Genomic DNA, 22,717 nt, shown 5'->3' on the forward strand with positions numbered 1-22,717 from the left:
CAGGGCACATATAAACAAACAATCATTTGCACTCACATTTACACCTACGGGCAATTTAGTCTTCAATCAACCTACCACGCACGTTTTTGGGATGTGGGAGGAAACCGGAGTACCTGGAGAAAAGCCACGCAGGCACAGGGAGAACATGCAAACTCCACACAGGCGAGGCCGGATTTGAACCCGGGCCCTCAGAACTGTGAGGCAGATGTGCTAACCAGTTGTCACCGTGCCCCCTTTTTCTTGTTTCAATCACCAAATTAGTTAAAAAAAACTGTCTCCTGCAGATGTCTTTATTCTTGTGAAATCAAACAAACTATGAACACGTGTGGGTTCGGTGACCTCATTGAATTGTATTGTTTGATTGAATGTTATTGCGACTTTCGGCTCGTCTCATCATGGGTCGCCAGAGCGAGGCGCTCGCATGACTTGTTTGGCACAGGTTTTACGCTTCCTTCCTGACGCAACCCACGCATTTTCTCTTCACGCTCGGAACCAGTAGGGGCAGGATGACCGGCTGGGAAGTGAACACACGCCATTGTTTGATTTCGTAAAGGGCGCAAATGTTTTTCTGTAAACATGTGTCAATCTCTCTCAGTGATTCCCAAACACCGTGCCTCGGCACATTGGCACACAACAATGAAATATTCTTCCACTAGAAGGTACAATTGACCCGTTGCCGTTCATACAGCAGATGACGTCATGCGCTCCCGCGAGTCTTATCGACTTTTTGTTCAACAGGCCCAAATTGGACAGTGAGCGAGGAAATGGAGACGAGACCATTATGTCACTCTGAACTTCTGCAGTCTGCACAGACTGGCCACACGCGCGCATTTGAGGTTTCTCCTGGAATCTCACCCAAAGATCCCATATGTTTCGTGTGAAGCGTGCGTCTCAATGAAGGTCGGGAAGCGGTGAGCGAGCTAATTCAATTCCTCCATATCCCACTGTAATCCAACTCCACGTTTTGCCTCAGTCCCCGGTTGTAGCAACAGCGGTCGGCCACCGGTCGGCGCTGTTGGCCAACTCTTCCCCCCGCGCTCGCCGCTTCTCTCTCGGCCTCGCTCGCTCCCTCTCCCCGTCAAGCCCTGCCTGCATCTCTGCCTCAGCCAACCCGGGCCGTGCCGAGCTGCTCCCTGCGGGATCAGAGCGCTCCCCCGCCGGGACCCTTCTCTCACATCCCCCTGCTGGGACGCGGCTACATTTCCAGCCAAGCACTGCCTGCCTTGGCTTTATTATGTGTGTCTGCGCCGCAGCCCCGCCAGCAGAGGCAGGCGGAGGAGGAGGAGGGAGACTGGTAGCCAGAGTCGGGACAAAGAAAAAGCAGGGAGACAGAGGCTAGCGAATATCTGGCTCTTATTAACACCACGGGGCAAGGGCTTTGGGAAATAATAACACGTTGCTAGTCAAATTCCTCGCGCGAGGGGGGGCGGAGATGCGCCGAGTCCGTGCCACCCCAACACAACTAGCAAAGGGACGGAGCCCGCGCGACGCTTTCCCGGAGAGCGAAGACCAACTCAACTTGGAATAGACATAGGAAGGGGGCCTGCGCACGTCAATACCTCGGGCGCTCATCGACTCTCATCACCTGGAGCTTCCCGTTGAGCGCGAGCGGACATTTCCGGGCTCACGAGTTCCGAGTGTCGCGTTTAGCAGAAGTTGTTTCTTCTACAGGTTGCTTGCTAACGCCTCACGCTAACTCTTACCGACTCCACGCTTGTCGGGTGCCGTGTTTGCGGACCCACGCGCTGCTTTTTTTTTTTCCGTTTTGTTTTCTTTTGTTTTTGTATTTTCCTCTTCCCCCAACCCCCCAACCCCAACGAAGCCGACCCGAGCGAGCGAAGGTGCCGCATTGCAACAGGCGAACGAGCCGCTGCCAAGTGGTGGAGGAGGAGGAGGAGGAGGAGGGGGAGGAGGGCGCTTTCACCTCGCCTGCGCCCGCCTGAAAACACGGAACGGAGCGAAGACAAACAAAACAAAACATCCACAACGGTCGAATTCAACCGAGAGCAGAGATGTCCAGACGGAAACAGGCCAAACCGCGCTCCGTTAAAGGTAAGACAAGCAACGGCTTGGACTTTGCTGTTGGAAAGCCAGTGCGGCCAGAACCATCGCTGAGATTTCGTTGACCGCTTGACTTTTATTCAAGCGCAGGCTGAAAGTGGGGCTTCGCAAATTGTTTGCACTTGTCCGCCTCGCACTTTTAGAAGAAAAGTGCCACTTTAGAAGAAAAGTGCACTGATCCCTTCCCCAATGCTTTTTGAAACAAATCAGCTTATCAATAGAAGATGGTGCACTTCAGGATGGCTCCGCTGACATCTTCTAATTGCCCCCCATCCTCTAATGTGCTCTACTGGAGCCTTGTTTTCTCTTCTTGTTTTGCTAGTGGACCTTTCTTGACCCCCACCTATCAATTGGACTGAACACATGTTGCCAGGCTTTGTCGTTTTGCATCACTTCGTGCCTCAGATGTGCTAAACAAGTGTCGACGCCTCTCGTCTAAGATCTAAAGAATGTCAGTCTTTCTTCCTCGTTGTTTTGCTACTTTTTTGTTTTGTTTTGCGACACCCTACGCTCTGTGGTTGTGTACTGACTGATTTATAGCGAAATTCAGATGATTTTCCCACAAAGTTCCAAACAAATTATGATTGGTTTTGTTTTCCACAGCAATTTTTTGTTTTGAGTCAAACTTTCTTGAATTACTGCAACCCAGTATTCATTCTAGTGCATGGGTGAATGGGCATCATCCAGGAGGGCATGTGGTGGCCTTGGCCTCCATGTTTCCTTTTATGGGACCCAGATGGGCAACGGGATGGGCTGACCATGTGGTCGTGGTCGACACCCCCTCCCCCATTTCCTTCTCCATACAGGCTGTCTCACTTGGACTATCTAGGAAGCCGCTAGACCTGACGCTAATTCGAACTGGCTGGTTAGTTTGACAGAGCTGCGGGCTCCAAGGGAGGATTTCTTGTCTTGTATTATTTCAGGCAATTCATTTGTCAATCTGTACATGCCGCACAAAAAGCGCTGGCGTTGCGTTGCGTAGTGCGAAATGTATGTGATGGATTTGAAATGGTTGAGTATAGAAAACTGTTGCGTGAGATCCCAACTTCGGCTGCTGATGTCTCGCACTAACCTTGGCATTCAGTTTCACTATTTATTCGACTTACATATTTACAAAAAGGTCATGTTGTTGCCCGACAATTACTGAGCAATCTATTATTGTTGGAAATACAGTCGTATCAATAATAATAATTTTGGGGGACACTTAAAAAAGTCATCTTTATGCACTCAGTTACACTCAATTGTTTGCACATTTCGAGCACATTTATTTTTGTCCTCTGTTTCTCATATTTACAATCACGCCAGCAACATTATATGTGCATCTGCTTGCAAAGGACCAGGGACAGTTTCAGTTGATTTGTCAGTGGTGTTAAGTTATTTGTCAAGCGAGACAAATACTGGTGAAGATGTTTAATTGGTGTAGTGCTACAGTTAGAGTACATTTACCTTGGAGTTTGCTCTGGGGAAAAAAAAAAAATCAATATCTGTTGCAGATTTTCTGTTATTTTTGACGAACATTAATCGAAGATTGTGGGTCGTCTAAATCAGTGGTTTGTAAACATTTTACACCAAATACCACCTTCAAAATATTTTGCTGTCCAATTACCACAATAATTTCTAAAAAGGATATTTGACGTGATTGTACGCCAGTGAAACATTGTGCACAGGTTGAATATCAACACTGTGCTTAAATACGGTAACATAAACAACAACAACAACAAAAAAAGAGAGTTGTCCGTAAATGCACTCAACCTAAATATAGTGCACTTATATAGTGCTTTATCAACAACATTACAGTGCTTTCCAGAGGCTCACATTCACCCATTCACGCACACATTCATATACCAATGGACGGCTGCCGCCATGCATGGCGCTGCCCGGTCCACTTGGAGCAATTTAGGGTTCAGTGTCTTGCCCGAGGACACTTCGACTGCAGAGAGTTGGAGCCGGAATTCTAACCGCCAACCCTTGAGTCAGAGCAGCCCAAATAAATGTTTAGAAACAAACAGTCAAGTCAACTTACGTTTGTTTGCTTGTCCCGCTATCACAAAAGATTTAACTTAAAAAGGTTAACTTCTTGCAGGCATGTAAATGTGTACTGACAACATGGGAGACGTGCAAAACCAAATTGACACTGACCATAGTGGCACACCGCAGTGTTGGCAAGAGGAGCGGTCTCTTGGGCTTTGAAATGTCAAAACTTTAATGCCATTTCGACCTCAAAAATTACTAGCACAGAAGTATTAACTACACTTATTACACATTCTCAGGTTACCGCATACTGTATGTAATGACAGAGGTTATTATTATTTTTTTTTCTTAGTCAGATGGCGTATCAGTAACTTGTAGCACTGAGAACGAAAACTGTTATACCATCCGACCTTTCCACTGGAAAGGCTTAATGTTTTGCTGTGCATATGGTCCATTAGTTGTGTTTTCTCTAGGGGAATCACTACAGGTAATTGTTTTTAGCAGTTGTCCATAACGCCGGGCTGCCAAATTAATTTCGTACTGTTCAGGACAATGTTGACATTTTCTTGCTTGGGCTGGTTTATATTTGGGCATTTTTATGGTTGGTTGTTGTTGCAATTGTGCAGAAAAAGACATTCTGTTGTGATAGAATGTTCTAAATAATCCCATCATAGTGGAATGCACAGTATGTTTCAGGAAACATAATATGACCTGTCACCTTCAAAACAATTATATACCTAGTGGTTAATATATTACTGTAATTAGATCCCATCCTAGTGCTGTGGGGCTGGGAAAAAAAATAAAATCGACTAACTTGGTTAAGTCGACCACAATAATTGGTCAACCCCCAATTTTTGCGGTGAAACTGTCTATGTTTTCCATACGGACATTACTTGCAGACGCACGCAATGTCATGACCTCCCTAACGTGGCCTCCGTGTAGGTACGACAGTTATGGCAGGGCTGCAATCGCACCCTGGCATATCTAGACTTCATAGCAGAGGATGGACAAGGTTTGGGATCACTTTAAACCAATAAAGGATGAAAATGAAGTGGTATGCAATTACTGCAAAGGTAGAGGTGGCGCATATGACAGTGGCTTGGGAGACAAAATTATTAATGTGCTGGACGAGCTTTGCAGCCTACTAAGATAACTTCTTTATTTATTTATTGAATTTTTTTTGACAGCCACTTAACAATCACTAATTACAATTTAGAAGTACTGTAACCCCACCATCACGAGTTAGAACGTACTGTATCGTGTTTGTCTGCAGTCAGTGACGCTGTGTGTGCGTCTGTGCTTGCCTCGAAGTGATGTTGGCGCTGACACAACCTTTTTCGACATCTGGGCATGGCCAAACAGTAATTGAATGGGTGTGTTAAGCGGTGTGATGCGAAAGTGTGTAAAGATACGTTTTAAGGAAACAAGCATTATGACCGAGCTTCTTCTGTGCTTGTATCCTTTACCTAAAATAATATATCCTACATTATTAATATTGTATAGCCTACAATAATGGTTAATGCTGAAAATGCACAAATAAATAAATGAACATGTTTACTTTGAAGTGAGAATAGTGTTAGTAACTTAATTTACATCAACTTTAGGAAACGTAATTGTTAATAAACAGTTATCAAATAAAAAAATATTTTGCAATACATTTGAATGCAAAATAAAATTCCATTGATTATTCAAGATCAAGATTCGAGATTATTTGTTGTCATTGTACGAGACAAAATACAACAAAATTCAGGTGCACGAAATAAATAACTCACATTTAACTCACATTCTTTCAACTGCATTTATACCATACATTTAGTACCATTGTATGCAGTTAAAGTAGGGGTGTCAAACTCATTTTTGTCGCGGGCCACATTGCACTGATGGTTTCCCTCTGAAGGATGTGTTAAATGCTAAACTGCCTCATCATATTACAGTATTACATAGACACAATAAGTTAAGTAGTTTTGAAAATCAGAAGACAAGGATAATGGTTTAACTGTTGTTCAAGTAACTGTAAAAAGAGGGTTGGTAACTCAAAAGTGCTTTTGCAATATCTCAACATTTATTAAATATGACAAACTGAAATAAAATAAATCGTGGAAATTGACACACTTGATTTGTGTTCACGGGCCGCATAAAATAATGTAGCGGGCCAGATTTGCCCCCCGCCGCCAGCCATGAGTTTGACACCTGTGAGTTAAAGGATAGAAGTCCATCCCTCACAAATGAGAATAAAATGCATGTAAATTGTGTAAAAAATAAAAATAAAAAAAAAAGTTTTTTTGGGAGGGGCGATTATTTGATGAAATAGTCAACCGGATAACGGATTAGAAAATGATTCAATAGTGACAGCCCTATAGTGCTGTTTTAAATATTTTGACTTCACAACAGTAATAATGTTCAGTTTTGATTGGCACAAATACAACAACAATATGCTTATTATTGCGACTGTAGTACTGGATCGCATAGATTGTGCAGGCGTACCCAATGTTTTGGCGCGTACGTCAATGAAGAAGACTTGTATATTGCAGGCTGGACTGTTGTATTCAAAATAGGACTGGGCGATTATGGAAAAAGTAATGATCGTGATTATTTTGATTGATATTGAAATCACCATTAATAAACACAATTATTCATTAATTTTGAAATTTAGGATTTTCTGACGTGTGGGGAGTAGCTGGACCCAAGAGCAGGCGGAGGCAGATATAAAACGATGAACAGTTTATGGAGCAAAGGTTATGGAGGTGGTCCTGGATGTGTTGGCAGGCGGCGGGCGGCGTGGACAGGTGGCAGGCAGTCGGCAGAACAGGCGGCTGGCTTGGTGGCAGGAATGACGTGGGTCAGGAACACAGGGGGGCACTGGGAACGAGGAGACCCAAGAGTTAACAAGGGAACGCGGAGTTAAGTGGCTTACTTGAGTACGGTGGGCCGTGGTACCTCGAGGAGAGGCTGCAATACTTTGGCGAGGATTTCCTGGAACAGAGAGGCTTAAATACCGGTGGTGATGAGGCTGATTGGAGACAGGTGCTGAAAACAGAGGGGGGGGGGAGAGAGAAGACGCAAAGAGCCCTCCAAGCTACTATAATGGAACTGCAGGGCACTATATGACAGTATTTATTACGACCAAAACTCAACTTTTAAATGTAACTTAATAGAACAACCAGAACATAAATGAGTAACAAGTGAAATAATAATATACTGTATTAAAAAATAGAAATAAAAAACAAGAAATGAAAATAAAAAACATTGCCACTCGTTGGTTGACTGTATTGTATATATTTGTTAAAAGAAAGAAAAAAAAAAACTTCTCTCAATATTCTGGCATTTAGCAAATAGAATTAATGTTGGTAATCCGAATTCACCTAAAACAGTCTGATTTCATGTCAGACACTCAGAGGGAAAAGCGTTTGTCTTTTTATACTTAGCCATGACTCTATCAGCTGTTCTTGCTGTACACCCCTTGGCCTCTTTGGCCAAGGGGTTGGTAGAAGAAGAAAGTCACTCTAAAACTTTATTGAACTCTTTTTTTCACAGATGAGAAAGAAATATATGCCCATGAGTATTCTTATATTGTCTGTTACTATGGCGTTTGTGTGTAAATATTCGTTATTTGACCATAAATCCCTCCCATGATCCAATGCTAATGTTAGCTAGCCTGTCAATAGGGTTTTCTTTTGACAGATAGCATAAGCTGGCGATTTCTAAAACGATGTGTGTCTTGTATTTAAGTGTTGAATGTGAGTAAATCTTTTTGTGTTGCGTTTAGTTTTGCAGTAAGCTCCAACTGGGGTGTCAATAAACAGTTTAAAGCACGCTCGGGATGGTAGAAGAACATGCGTCACAGGCATGCAACCAAAGGTGTGTTCAGGGTGTATTTACAACGCAAGAACTTGCACAGACAACCGGTGCCGTGGCACATTAATCGTTTTTCTTCAATTACAATATTTGTATCATGGTGAGAAGTCGAAATGAAAAATCGAAATGAGGATTAAATTGTGATTAATCGCCCAGCCCTAATTCAAACATGGAGTTTCTCCTTCTTTGTTAGAAGGAGAAACTGTTCTGTTATATTTAGTATATTTAGTGTTGTTGACGCCTGTCCATGTACAAATCATTTGCTTTGGACCATTGATTTGTATTGGCAGCTGCCCGTGTGTCTGTGTTCTGCTTGGAAGCTCTGCATTCTCATGTTCTTGTTTGCATGCATCACAGACATTGGCTGTGTCATGAAGGCAGTCTGATCTCAGCAGCCGGGATAACAAGCTTAGCTTCAGTCAGGCAGCCAGGTGAAGCGGAGCGAAGCAAAGTCGAGGCCAAGGACCACCATCAGCACCACCACCACCTCTCTGTGTATATCCACCTAAGGTGACGCAGGCCTTGTAGTCTAGCTTGCATAAGCCGATGTGTAGTCACGCATCTGTCTGTGAACATGCCTTTTGCTATCTCCCCTTCACACCTTGCCCAACTGACAGCTTGACAAGACCTGACATTGGGGGATGTAGAGAGAGAAGGAGGTGATTGAACTGGAGGGAAACACGGGGGATGAAGGGTAAAGGGGGCGGAGAGGTGTATGGAGGTGGGCAACACGTGCACAGAGCAGGTGAGTGGGCATGCAGGAGCGTGCGTTGGAGGCCAGAGCGAGGTGAGCATCGCCAGGGGATTATCGGTGTTTTCATGTTCTCCTGTCTTTCACCTGCTCACCCAACTCTGACTCTCTGGCTGGTTTACAGAGGCACTGGCAAGCAAAACAATATGAGAGAAACACAAAAGTCCCACCTCATCTATCTTCTGCTTTAGATTCCCACTGACTCGGAGTAGGGCTGGGCTATACCATGAAATCACATTTTCAAGTGAGGAAATCGGTATCTCACGGGTCATACTGGGATCTTACAATATCGCTTCGCTATAACTCTACTATTAGCTGACAGTTTATATTTACACGCGCAGTGTGTTGCTACTGGCTTATGATTACCTGATAATTGATTGTTAACAATGATCTGAATTACATTATGTGGGTGATATGTTGCACTACGTGGTAGTGAGACTTTGGATGGTTGTAATAATTAATGAGTAGGATGTCTGTCGATTTTTTGGATTGTTGATTAATTGTGTCTTGAAGTATTTCATGCGTACGGAGTATTCTACTTGGCAGAAGCACTGTTGATTCCATCTCATTTATGACCTCAGCTATGGGAGCTTGAGTCACTTCCCCACAAACAACACTGGCATCAATCAAAGCACGAGTTCAGAACATAATTTTTTTCCCCATCCCATTGAAAGCAACTACAGACAATCTATGTATTTTCTTCAAAATCAATCAAGGATATCCCTAATTGACATCATTCATTTTGGCTTTATTAGTGTGCCTCCTAAATGCGTTGCCGGCAGCTGAAACTGGAAGTAAATGGGGTGAACTAACGCAAAAATAAACAAACAACTAGCTTCTTTGCAGATAAGCCATCAAGCTTTAAATGTCCATCTATAGTTGCAACCAGTAAATGGTTTCGACTTAAAATGGATCTGGTCAACCGTCGGGAACAAAAGTCTTTATATTACCATCCTCATGTATTTCACCTCTGTCTCGTCTTTACACAGATTAAGTCCGTATTAACAGTAGGGCACTCGGCTAACTGCAGTCTGTTAATTGAACATGGACAAATTGTTGTAGAAATGCATGATGGGATAAGAGGTGGAGTGAGTAGGAGGTAGTGAGCGAGCGAGTGAGCACCGCTTCCGTCTTATCAAAATATTATTTCAGTGGATTAATCCGTTTTTAATGTGTGTCTTTAATGAGGCGCGGCAGTGAAAACCTCCTCCTCTGTCTGTTCTGCAAACCTCTCTATCCTATCTCTCTCCCTCCTCGCGCTCTCAGCTCTTAGCCCCTCGAGTATCTCATGCATTATGTAGTGATGATTATTACTTAATTACACATTAATAAATCCGCTTCATTTGCAGGACATTAAACTGGAGTTGAGCACATATGACAGGGAGACGGAGGGCGGCAGGAGATGGGAGAGGGGGGTGAAACAGGGAGCACTTTGTCCTGAGCGTCTGTTTGGTTTGTTGAAATTGTTGTTTCTAGTCAGCTGAGCCGATTGAGCGTTTTGACGAGGATAGTGAGTGAACAAGAGAGCGAGCCAGCTTGCTCCTCCAGGCTAATGGCCTTGCTTCCACTCCATCTCCTCCTTTCGGCATCTTCCTGCGGTTTATGCAACATGTGATTTTCTCCTTCATTGTGTGCACTGGGCACCACGTAAACATATTTTTGGTTACATTCTTAAGAAGTTTGTCAGGACTTTCTTCACCCACATCTTACTAGATGCCTGTTTGTAGTCATCTCGTAGACACAGGGACACAGGGGCTGTGGTATCACTTGTCCCTTTTAAGTGTGTTACTCTTCATCATCCTACTTTTAAAATGAATTAGGATTGTGTGAAATTGAATGTCTGTATGTTGTATGGATGTAATCAGAGACTCTGGGACAGTAATTATTCATCACCGAGAGTTAAAGTTATTATCAATTAAGTGTTCAAGACATTAAATGAAGTGGCGCCAAGCTTCCAAAATAAGTAAAAAAAGAATTATGGTTGGGAAATGTCATTAAGTGGCAATCCAGTTCAGATCCTAGATTGTTATGAGACTTCAGTTGACGTGCGTGTCAACATACAGCTTGTTGTGTCACTCTTCTTTTACAACCTTTGCGCTAGTCCACGCTGTTGGTGTATTATAGTGCATATAATAGCTCCTCTCTTCTCTGCTCCCCTGCTGCCTATTTTTCCCTTTCTCACTTGACTTCTCTGGCCACATCTGGCTACACAATTATAGAAGCCTTAATGTCATCTTTTGGCACAGCACTGACTTTCACTGGTTCTTATAAAACTCAGTGTCCTCGCATTGGTCACCTTGTATTGCTTGCTGTAGGGTCAATATGGCACAAGGAATTTTGAGATCACAATTAGTACTTACTGAGTAATAACTTTCCACGTTTCTAAATCTAAATGCATTTCTAAAAAAGCTTTTGAAGGCTGCTGGTAGTCTGTTATTCAAGTCATTCTAGTCAAGCTGTACTATTGACAACTTACTATGAAAAAGTGTTGCATGTAAAACAGTACCATAACAAAACATTCAACAAATGTGGCAGAAAATCTGTGCTAATATTCAAGAAAAAAATCCAACATTTGATTGTATTTCTACTTATCAGTAGCAATCGTGTCATGTTATTAAGTGCGGTGACGGATACTTTCACCAATAGTGCGGCCATTGTACAGTTGCTCCTGTGTAAAAGGTTGCATTGCCTTTGTATAAAGGCTTGTCGAACTATTAAATGGCTTTCTGAAAGCTTTGGTAGGAATTCTATTGACTTTGACTACTCAGCGGGGAATGGATTTCAGTTTTATTTTTTTTAATGGGACAAAACAAGCTAATATAATTGGTGATTGGTGGAACCCAGCGGCACTTTGCATTGAAAATAATGGGACTCACGTTGATCCGTACTCAATTAGGACCAAATTACAGCACACTTGAAGGCTCCGAGCGGAACAGACCTGAGTAGATTTTTTTTTTGACGTGCTACTTATGGAGCGGTGCAGATGTAAATAATACAATAACGGCTTCAGTTTCATGGCCCTGGTGGGGTTCGTTGGTGGAGTTCATGCTGACTACCTGACATACTGTCACATGACGGTGAACAGCACAGACTAGATTCTTTGTTGTTGCTATTAGAAACACCTGGGCATCTCCTAGTGTGAACCTTTAAATATCTGGAGTTAAAAAAAAAAAGTATTTTGTAACTTTGTATCCACTTATACAACTGTTAGAAATGTTCTGTTTTGGATTAAATTGTTGTAACTACAGGCCACTCTATTAGTGTCAACAGATTCCAGTTGCAAATGAATGGCAAAAATGCCAAGATTTTCTTTTTTCATATTGCCTCCATTACCCAGGAAAAGACAATTTCCATCCATCCATTTTTTATAGCTTACCCTGTTCAAACTAGACCCCAGTTTAGTTGCCAGACAATCTCAAAGCACATAGACAGAGAATAACTACTATTGTTCTAAACTTTCTGGAGAAATATGATATTGGCCAAGGAAAACCCACCCAAAGTTTTTGTGTGAATCACTTTTGTTTCCCTTGCAAAGTTTTACATAGTTTAATAATTAATAATCGTTAATAATAATGAATACTAATAATTCATTAATAATTGTCAATTGTTAATAAATGAACAATTGACAAAATTCAGGCAAATGAAGGATGTGTGTAGTGTACCTATGAAGGTCTACAATCCGGGTCTTTTTTTTTTTTTTTTTTTAAATCATCATGTTGCAGATGAAAGACATTTTGTTGTTTGACCTTGTCTATAGTACTGATAGACTTGAATGACATACACGTTTTTGGTTGGTGAAGCTGTTGAATTTCAATGTTTATCTGTTAGTTTATAGCTAAGGGCTCTTTGAGTATGGATGTGTATGGACCATTGGTTGTGTAGAGTTTCACATATCTAACTTCCATGCAGCTGGCACAGAGTCATTTCCCACTCCGAGTCCCAGTGAAAATCTCATTTAGAGCCACTGACAACCTTGGCCCTCAATCAGCTGCTTTAGACTCCATCCCTTCAGCAACCCTGAACAGGTTAGAAAATGGATGGATGTGTGAGGTCCCGTGTCATCTCATGGGCTTGGTTAGGTTTTTATTGTATGGTGTTGGTGTGAGTGTATCCAAAATTGGGGAGCGTATTTTGATGCCAGCATTAACTCCTTATCAGCGGCTGACCTGGTGCCGCCGTCCAGCACGGATGTGTGTGGGGAAACCAGGCACCAAGGGCCAGGACTATGGCATTGTTGGAGCTAAGCTGTACTTGTTTATCTGCTGCTAACTCACTGGACCTTAACACCCACATACCTCTGGAGAACATAATGAACACGCTTGGAGAACTGGTCTATAAATGGTGAGGATGATGGTGTCGAGGATGGCGCCACCCAAGCTCCAAAGAAGAAACTGCAGGGCACAGATCATGACACAAATTTACCTATTTAAAATCATAGTCCCAAACAGAACAAGGATAAATCATTACTACTGCAATTACTGCACTTTATTTTAATGATTTAATGATTCAGTTTTCCTATTTAAAGGAGATGACTAATTAGCGGGACAGCGTCAATATAGCTACGTGGTGGCCACTGGCCAGGCACAACGGCGTACTGGCCCCATCAGTGACGCGCATTATGTGGTGCGCATGTATGCGACAGTACTGTGGAAAATAGCGCCTGTCCCTAAAAGAAGCAGTCTATTATGTTGCAGCAGGCAGCCAATCATATTGCTGCGGATCGCTTTTAACTCAAATTGAACTCATCATGATGGAGACTGCGTAACAGTGCTCTTTCTCTCTCGCTCTCTCTCCTAAGACAATAAATTTGTTGAATACAGTATTTATGCATTCAATTAATCAAGATAATGTTTTTGGACACTAGACCTTCCTCAGTCTTTTCAATTCTCTCTTGACTCTTTCCTCAACGTTCCTCTAATGTTACGGGCCGTACATTAAACATTAGTGGTGGGGGCAATCACCAGCACCCCCTCTTCACATGTGCTTGTTTCATGATATATTCATTTGCTACCCTGCTTTTTGTCTCTGTCTGATATGGCCTCAAAGGTCTACAATTTCTATGTAACATTTTAGCGCACCGTTGTATTTCTCTGACCACAAAGATTATTTGATGTACTCTTTCAGTTTTCCACTGCTACACAAACACTCACCATAACCATTGTGACAGACCAGTCTGGAGTTTTAAACAGGGCAAGCTGACTGCATCGTGTTCCTTTTTTTTTTTTATTGGACACTCTGACCGGCCTTTGTAGCGTGCCTCACTATAGAGCTACCATTGCGTCGTTTAGTGCTGGAGTCTTTAGTTGTTTTTTCTAAGTCCTTTCCATTCACCTTCCAGTCAAAAGGCAAGTTGGCCCTGCTGTGAGCCATACAATGGAATGAGTGGGGGCGACAGCGAAAGAGAGCGTGAAAGCAACAGTGACAGCTGATGAAATAAAATAGAAGTGGTGGGAGAGAAAATAAGACGTTTAAATGTTTTCAGTTCAGTGCACCATCCTTATTTAGGGGTCAATTTGAAGAGAAAATACTATTTATTTTGTAAAACTCCTTTGCTTCTTAGCAGCCATACTACGTTTCTTATGGAGTACATTTCACACCTACGCTACCCATTAACCTCAGATTTACAATGGGATGCACTGAAATCAAGATGCAGTACAATAATAGTACACTTATAAATAATTTATGAAGTGCTCAGTTATTAATTACTTTGTACTCTTTGTAAGTACTTCATAAACCTTTCAGAAGGGATTATACAAGAACAGTGACAATATTCTGCTAGACAATATTTAGCCTACATTTAGACCTGCTTTTCACTATTAGCTGTTCCTAAAAGCTCATTATTTAGTAATGATGCATTTTAGATATTACAATAAGACTTCCTTTTACCAATTATCATGATGGCATGTTGAAAAGAAAAAATAAGAGATTAAATTATGAAAATGAGTATTATGTTTTTGTTTTTTGCTGGGTGCCTAATACCTTTGAAGAAGGTTTGATGGTTGTGCTCATCATCAATTCATGATATTTTAATTCATTTAATTGAATGTATTTATTTGAGCTATTTATAAACTCTTCAGGATAGGATTGCACAATTGATTGAATTTTAATCCTAATCGCGATTTTGGCTACCATAATTAAATGAGCCTGATCGCCCGATTTTCTTACATTGAAAATGCTGCTGCTGCTGCATAATGAAAAGTGCTGCATTTGCAGCAGCGCCCGGAACCTAGCCCGCCAGCCACCATTGTGTGAACGTATGGTAAAGGCTTAATTAAGTGCCGGCACCGTGCTCTGGGGCCAACTTTAAAATAAACCCTAAAATGGCATTGGTGTAGTTATATATCAAGCTTTTATTTTGGTTCGTGGTTTGGAAGTTGGCTCTCTCAGCACGTTGGCGGAGAGGCAGCGTGTCATGGTAAGAAACTATTAACAGTCGTCGTAACGGCTGCCTTGACTTCAACTTTTCGGCTGGCCTGACTGTAATGAAAAAAACGGCGGTAGTAAATAGAGAGGGAAATCACAACACTCGAGTTCTTTGCAGTTTGTGACCGTGCACGACTGACCAATGGTCAAGCAGAACAACGTAGCCTTCCTTGACAATTCACTGTATTGACGGGGAAGTCGGTGCTTGCAGCCCAATGTTATTGCCTTCTATGCATTAACTGTATTTGCCATTCATGATTCCACTTTGTAATAGGATATTTAATCAATTAGCCCTTGGTAAAGTCGATTTTTGTTTTGGGGTACATTTATTTTTTATTATCTATCATTTATTCTTATTTAAAGATTAATTTTGGACTGAAAACTGTTACATATTGTTTGCTGAAAAGTAGTGCAATAAAAACAACAATTTTACCCTAACGAGAAATAATTATGATCGATAATCGTGATTACAATATTGATAAAAAATATCATGATTATTATTTTGGCCATAATTGTGCAGCCCTACTTCAAGGCTACCCATAATGCGCTGAGCATACACATTGTGCACATTTTCTTTGTTAGTCCCAAGAGAATATTGAGGAGTGAGGTAATCTGTCCACCAACCCTGTGAAATGGCACAAATCAGGTTATTTGCCATTTCCTCGCCGTCTGTTTTCTTGGTGTGTGTGTGTGCGTGCGGGCGCATGTGCGTGTCTCTCGCTCTCCTCCTAATCAAGTTTGTATCAAGCTAAATAATGCCTAAGCATGAAATTGGTGTCTTCAGTCAGGAAGCGCTCCCCAGCCTGTACTACATGAGAAGGCAATTATGAAGCCCTCCCTACCCTCCACCCTCCAGCTTGTTCTCTTCTACTTCTTTGCATGTGATCTGTTTCTGCTCTTCCTCCCCAGTCTGTGCTCATGTTTGCAGTCAGTCTTACCAATGTTGAACTTGGTACAGTGTTTGACTTGTACGTCCCCGGCCGAGTGGAAGCTGCTGGGGGAGCTTGTAGTTATTTCTCCAGTTATTTCTGGAGTACCTCCCCAGAGCAGAGGTACTCAAGAGGAATGTTTCTCTCCCCTCCTCCTGGCCACTACTCCTTATCTTTCTCCTCCTTCTCTCACTCCCTGGCACATGCATATACACATGCAGGCGCACACACACACACACACACACACCTACACACACACACAAGCAAATCAAAGTGGGATGCCAAGGGTTATGCCGCACAAAGACAAGCACACACACACATTCTTCCTCTTGTCGCTCTGTCTTCCACTGTTGACTCTATGTGCAACATCTCTGACAGCAAAAAAAAACCAAAAAACAAATGTCAGATCAGAGACGCTCTTTAATCTCACGCTGTGTTGTTTGGCCCTGAACATCAACTCTGTGCTTGTTATTGTGTATGTTTTTTTTGTGTGTTTTTTTTTTCCAGAGGAACCTTTGTGGTCCTGTATTGTAACCAGTAATGTGTTTTCCTGCAGAATAATATATTCATTTTCATTGAATTTTATAATTCCGCAGTAAACAATGCGGAAGGCGGATGATGTATATTTATTTTTTTAATGCCTTGCTTTTTTTCCGCAATGTTGATGACTTCTAGGATGTTTGTGTGTGTTCAAGAGAGGGTGAGGGAATTGTACGTGATTCAGTGTATGTTCAGCAATGTTGGAGAGGTCGCATAGCAACTCGGCTGCATAGCCCAGCATGATGTAAAACCACAATGACCTCATGTACAGTAAGACTCGAAAAAAAGCAAACCACACTGGTCAAAAGGAGGAAGAGTTGATTACTGAAAAAAGTAATATGCTGGACAAAAAAGTTGGATAGTGTAAGAAATGACCAGGATAAGAACAGAGAACAAACAAGAGAGTAGAAAAAAATATGGATGGTGCAATGAAGCTTCTGTGTCAGGCTTTCTGGTGATTCTCCTCCATCCATCTAAGCCCTCTGCACCCTTTGTCCCTTTGCACACACACGCACACACACACTCGCAAACAAAAGCACACAAACACAAACAGTCCCAAACCTCAAACTGCTCTGGCGCGCAGGATGTGCATGCATGGTTTTGTATTTTAAGGCTGTTTTGTTCCAACTGCAGGCAGACACTGAGAGCGGTTTTAGTGCTGATAAAAGTATTTGGTTAATCAGCTTCTGGCCCTGTCTCCCGACTAGCGGGCCTTGCATGTGCATGTGTGTTTGACACAGGCAGTTGAAGTTGGGGAGGCTCCCGGGGGTCGCGAGCTGGGGATAAAGATTGGCATCAATTCTCTGCCAATAGTGTCATAAAGTCGTTCCAGGGGGACGGGAAGGGCGGCCAATGAGATGGTCCTCGTGGAGCTGGTGGGACACAGCAGGTTGGGGAGGGGAGAGGAGGTGAAGAGCGGGAAGTAGGTTGGAGAGGGGAGGCAACAGAGCACACAGTAGAGAAGAAAGTGTCTGGGAAGAGAAGGAGAGACAGTCAGAAAAGATAGAGAGACAAAAAGAGCGAGAGAGAGTGAGCGAGTCGGATGACAATTACCCTCTTGACTTCTGTCCAGCACCAGTCGTCAATCACCTGCCTCTCGTGGGGAAAAGCAGCTTATCATTGGCTGCACTGACCCACATTCCGCCCCTCTGGGCCTCCTGGCCGGTGCGTGATTGGCCGCTGTGACCTGTTCATCAACTAGATCTGGGAACACCAAAGCCTTGGGCTGCCTTGGGAATAAGTGGCCCTGATACAGTGTGTGTGGGAGTGTGCGCACGCACGTGTTGTTTTGGAAGAGAAAAAAGACAAAAGCTTGTCTTGTTAAGGATGTAACTGCTTTTGTTGGGCAAGGCACAGACAAAGACAAGGGATCAAGAGTGAATGATGAGGGATGTGTGGATGACGTGAGCTAATGGTACAAAAATTGAATGGAATAAGACAGTGCAAGAGTGTAGAGACAGTCGTGGAGATTGAGCAGAGTAAAGATGGAGACCAAGGGAGCGGACAGCAGAGGAATTTAAGATTTGAACAGTAGCACATAGAGAGCGCAGACGTATCAGGTGTCACTTTATACAGCGCTGTCTTGAATCCATGATGCCAAATACATCCTTTGGATCATTACAGCTTCTGAACCTGCAAAATAATCTCACATTCAATACATTTGGAATTATTTTAGAGTTATTATAGCATGGTGGCATGGTGCACGACTGGTTACAGGTCTGAGGACCCGGGTTCAAATCCAGCCTCGCCTGAGTGGAGTTTGCATGTTCTCCCCGTGCCTGCGTGGGTTTTCTCCGGGTACTCCGGTTTCCTCCCACATCCCAAAATATGCATGGTAGGTTAATTGAGCCGTAGCCGTGAATGTGAGCGCGAATGATTGTTTGTTTATATGTATCCGATTGGCTGGCGACCAGTTCAGGGTGTATCCCGCCTCTTGCCCAGAGCTGGGATAGGCTCCAGCTCGCCTGAGGTAATTATTGCTGATAGTGGAGACAGAGATGTTCTCTTTCAGCCTTAATTTGTCTTTAGTTTCAGTGCAATTGGCTTGTGAGTTGACAATAGCTGTGTAAACATTTACGATAACAACATGGAAAGACATTCTCCTTGTCAAAGATTGGACTTAGACAAAGCAACAGCAACAACTGTGTGTGTAAAAACTGTTTATTATGACCTATGTTATTAATGAATTGAAATTGCCTAAGATTCTCAGAATTTCAACATATTATATCATAAATCCTAAATGAATGGATATTCACTCCTATTTTCCTGCTTATGGTATATACGTGTCTTTAGGTCTTCCCACAATCGCATACGTTCCCGACGACCCCCCTGGTATGTGCAAGATTCACACTAACGGTGTGTATCTCTGAGGAGGATGTGGAAATCTAAATAAAGCTTTGTGTGCTTTGTAATGAAACACACTGTATTCCCCACAGTCTCATCAAGAAATAGTAGTTTTATTATCTGTAGAACTTCCAGTACTTTTAGGTTCACCACCTATAATTTTCCAAAGAACTAAAATAAAGTACAATGCCAACAGAGGAATCCTGCCACCAAAAGATAGATTGCAATGGATGGTTTGAAGTGTGGGGTAGAGGATTTTAATTAAGTTTTTTATGTGTGATCATTTGTGCATATGTATGGCGCAGGTGCAGTGATGCTCATGTTTCAGTCTCAAGGTAATATCGTACTTCATGTTTTTGTACCACATCACATTGTCTTTGAAGGTATTATGTACAAAATGGCAGTGTATCATGATGTTATTTGTCACAGTGGTTCCTTACACCGTCATCCTCAAAGGTCACAGTTGGAGTGGGAGAACCGGTAAACTTTGAGCACAGGATATTTGGCATCTCATTATACGTGGGGGCCAAGCTTTCGAAAAGGCACAGCTTTGTTTTTTATCTAAAAGGAACCCTCACTGATTTATAACTTCTTGTTTTGATTTTCTTGCGAGGATTCCGTAGGTCCTAAGGGAAGCTGACAAGGATAGAGAGTGATATGAGGAGATGAATAAAAACTTCCACGGGTGGGAGTCAGGAGAAAAAGGGAGATCAGAGGTGAGAAATGAAGAATCGTGTCGGGAAGGGGGTGTGCACAGGAAGCTCCATTGTGTGGTGGCTTCAGCCGTTTCCTGTTTGTGTGCCAGCTGTACTTTCCTCCTTCCTGTTTTACCCAGGAAGTCGCTGTCACATTCCAGCTCTGATCAGACTTCTTAGTGTGTCCAATGGTTCGAGAGACATTGTCATCCCAGCATTCCTGGAAGATAATTTAACTTGTACCTTTGTTCAAGGATGGTAGATGAATCTCGCAGACACGGAATGCACACAAACAGTGGCAAGTTCCAATAATGCGGCTAATGTAGTAGTCTGGGTTTCTACAGACTAAGAGTGTTATTCCACTAGCACCGCTCAGTCTGTTGCACTCAAAATCCAGTTATTTTTTCCCCCTTAGTGCGGTTCATTTGGTCACTTGTGCACATAGTAGGTTTGGTTGTAATGACCACGCACATCCATTCCATCTAACACATGATGACGATCCAATCAGGTTGAACCCTGAATGGTCTACCAACTTCACCTTTTGCGGCTTCACTGCATCACAGGTTTTTTGAATGTACTTATATCACAGATTATTCACTATATCACGGGATTTTGTGGTGATTTTCTTCCCACATGGACTGTTAATGCAGACTTGTGTAGCAATAACAGAGATTGTCCAACGTTTGGGATCATTTCATACGTAATAAAAGAACTTAACGTGCAATGTTCCTATTGCAAAGTGCAAGTGGCTTAAGTTACACAACTGCACATCTACGATAAAGTGGACAATATTGTTAGCTAATTTAATATAGCCTACCACCACTAGTAAGAACGATTTCTAGGATAAAGGGGAGGGTAGACTTTCAATCGCAAAAATACAATAAACACAAGCACATTCTTAGATGACTTGCTGATGGCCTCAACTGATGCCATGAATGAATCAATGGATGAGTGGCTAATGGTTTAGCCATTTGACAGCCAGCCAACTCTACATTCTTATTCACTGACTACCCTGTCACTCAACAGACCAGGCCTCCCTTTAAAAAAATAATAGATAATATAATAAAAATAATAAATAATCAATTTTGGTTTTATATTGATAAAGCTTTAAAATATATTCAAAAGTAAAATGAATATTCAGTTGGTACTTTGCAGATTTCGGCAATTGTGTGGGAGATCTGGAATGTAACCCCAATAATAAACTAGGGATGATTGTAATGGTGAAGTGAGGCACAAATAGTAAATAGATGAAGCACAATTGAGACCATTGAGATTAGCGACACAACGGAAAACATTTCTTTTTTGATTATTTTTTGTTTGTTTTTGCTTTTGCTTTTTTTTACCTTGCATAAATGAATTGAATTTTTATTTTTTTGCAACCAAGTCCAAATCCGTGTCATTGATTTTAAGTATCTGCCGATACCGAGTCCTGATCCAATACATCTAACTACCAAAACTCAACTTTTAATATTTATAAGGATAACCAAAAATAAATTAGTAACAAGTAAAATAATAATATTAAAAAATACAAATAAAAAACAATATATATTTAGCAAATAGAAATAACTTTGGTAATCCTAATTTGACCCAAAACAGGAAATCTTGAGTCTGATTTCATGTAAATCAGTCAGGGGGGGAAATTACTTTATCTGCTGTTCCTGCTGTGGGCGCCTTGGCCTCTTAGGGACAGTGTGGTGTGACGTAAGCATGGGGGTAGACGTTTGTAGTAAAAAAACAAAATAGAAGAACGCCGTGATAAAACATTAAATTAACTTGTTTTTCACAGATTAGGAAGAATATATGTTTGTGAGTATTTTTATACTGTAATTTCTCATGTATAATGCACATTTCGTCCGAAAAAAATTGTCAAAAGTCAATAGTGTGCTTTATACATACGTATAGGGGAAAATGTTTTGTCTTCATGTTTTATAAATATATTCTGCAATCTGGAGGTTATGATAAATGTGTACACTTTCATTCTAATATGCCACCGCCACTTAGAGGTTATGAAAATGGTGTAGCCTACACTTTCATTTCAATATGACAGGGGTACGTATGACTGCATATATGTACAGTTGTGCTCATAAATTCACATACCCTGGCAGAATTTGTGAAATTATTATTATTTTTTTAAATACGACTGATGACTGAACAACAACCTTTCATTAATTAATAAATGTTAATTAATTCATCAATTTATTTATTGTTATTTTTTGTTGAATGATAATGCTTTTCTGAAATGCTTGAGTTTAATTTGAATCCCATTAAAATAAAATTAAACATGTTTCACCTGGCCCTTCATGTTTTCTTTAAAGACTTGTACCCATCTTACAAATTCTGCCTGGGTAATCATACATATGAGCACAACTGTGTGTTTTCTGATTTACTAAATAAAAGTAGGGTTGTGAATTTCAAAAGAAGAGCAAGTAAATAAAAACAAAGTATTACATGTTCAAATAAAGTGCTTAACTTCAGAATAATTTTTTGAAAAAAATAACAAAATACAGCTAATACTTCATGTTTTGATCATATGGGTAGAAGCAAATGCATGCATTGTAAAAATGCATTACACATACAGTAGGTAGAAGGGTTTTCCAGAATTTTGTGGTCAACTTTGGGGGTGCGTATTATACATGGTGCACATTATACACGGGAAATTACGGCAGTACCTGTCTGTATGTATTACTACGGAGTTTTTATATAAATATTCGTTATTTGAACAATAGGGTTTTCCATTGACTCTAAGCATTAAACTGGTGATTTCTAAACCGATCATGTGTGTAATTATTTTTTGTTGCGTGTTTAGTTTAACAGTAAACTACACTTGGGTTGTCATTAAACAGTTTAAAACGCGCTCAGGGAAGACAGAAAAACTTTGTCTGTGAGTGTCATGCACACACACAGGCACGCACTGCGCGTCACTTTCAGTTCTGTACTGAATACCGGTACTAAAAATACCCCGAAAAGTTACATTTTTTAATATAAAACAAAGCTATTACTGTTCCCTTTGGCAAGATCTTTGTACCTTTGTATTATTATTATTTTAAAATGTCACAAAATGAATAAAGAAAGATCTTTTTCACCCAATCTCGATCATCTGAAAATCACGTGATCGACCCCGATTTTGTATCACGCGATCGGAGTGGGAG

The 22,717-nt window shown here is 41.6% G+C and overlaps 1 protein-coding gene across 3 annotated transcripts in view; it reads left to right on the plus strand.

Annotated features, from left to right (window-relative positions):
• Positions 1-1,004: 1,004 nt before the first annotated feature.
• znf423 (zinc finger protein 423) overlaps positions 1,005-22,717 on the plus strand; it is a 141,855-nt gene continuing 120,142 nt past the window's right edge. For all 3 annotated transcript variants that reach the window (XM_061676238.1, XM_061676239.1, XM_061676240.1), the window contains exon 1: positions 1,005-2,052. In XM_061676238.1, coding sequence (XP_061532222.1) covers positions 2,013-2,052 — 40 coding nt within the window. In that variant the 5' untranslated portion in view covers positions 1,005-2,012. The remainder of the gene's footprint in view (positions 2,053-22,717) is intronic.

The sequence above is a fragment of the Phycodurus eques genome, chromosome 5 (assembly GCF_024500275.1).
Source record: "Phycodurus eques isolate BA_2022a chromosome 5, UOR_Pequ_1.1, whole genome shotgun sequence".
NCBI classification, from domain to species: Eukaryota; Metazoa; Chordata; class Actinopteri; order Syngnathiformes; family Syngnathidae; genus Phycodurus; species Phycodurus eques.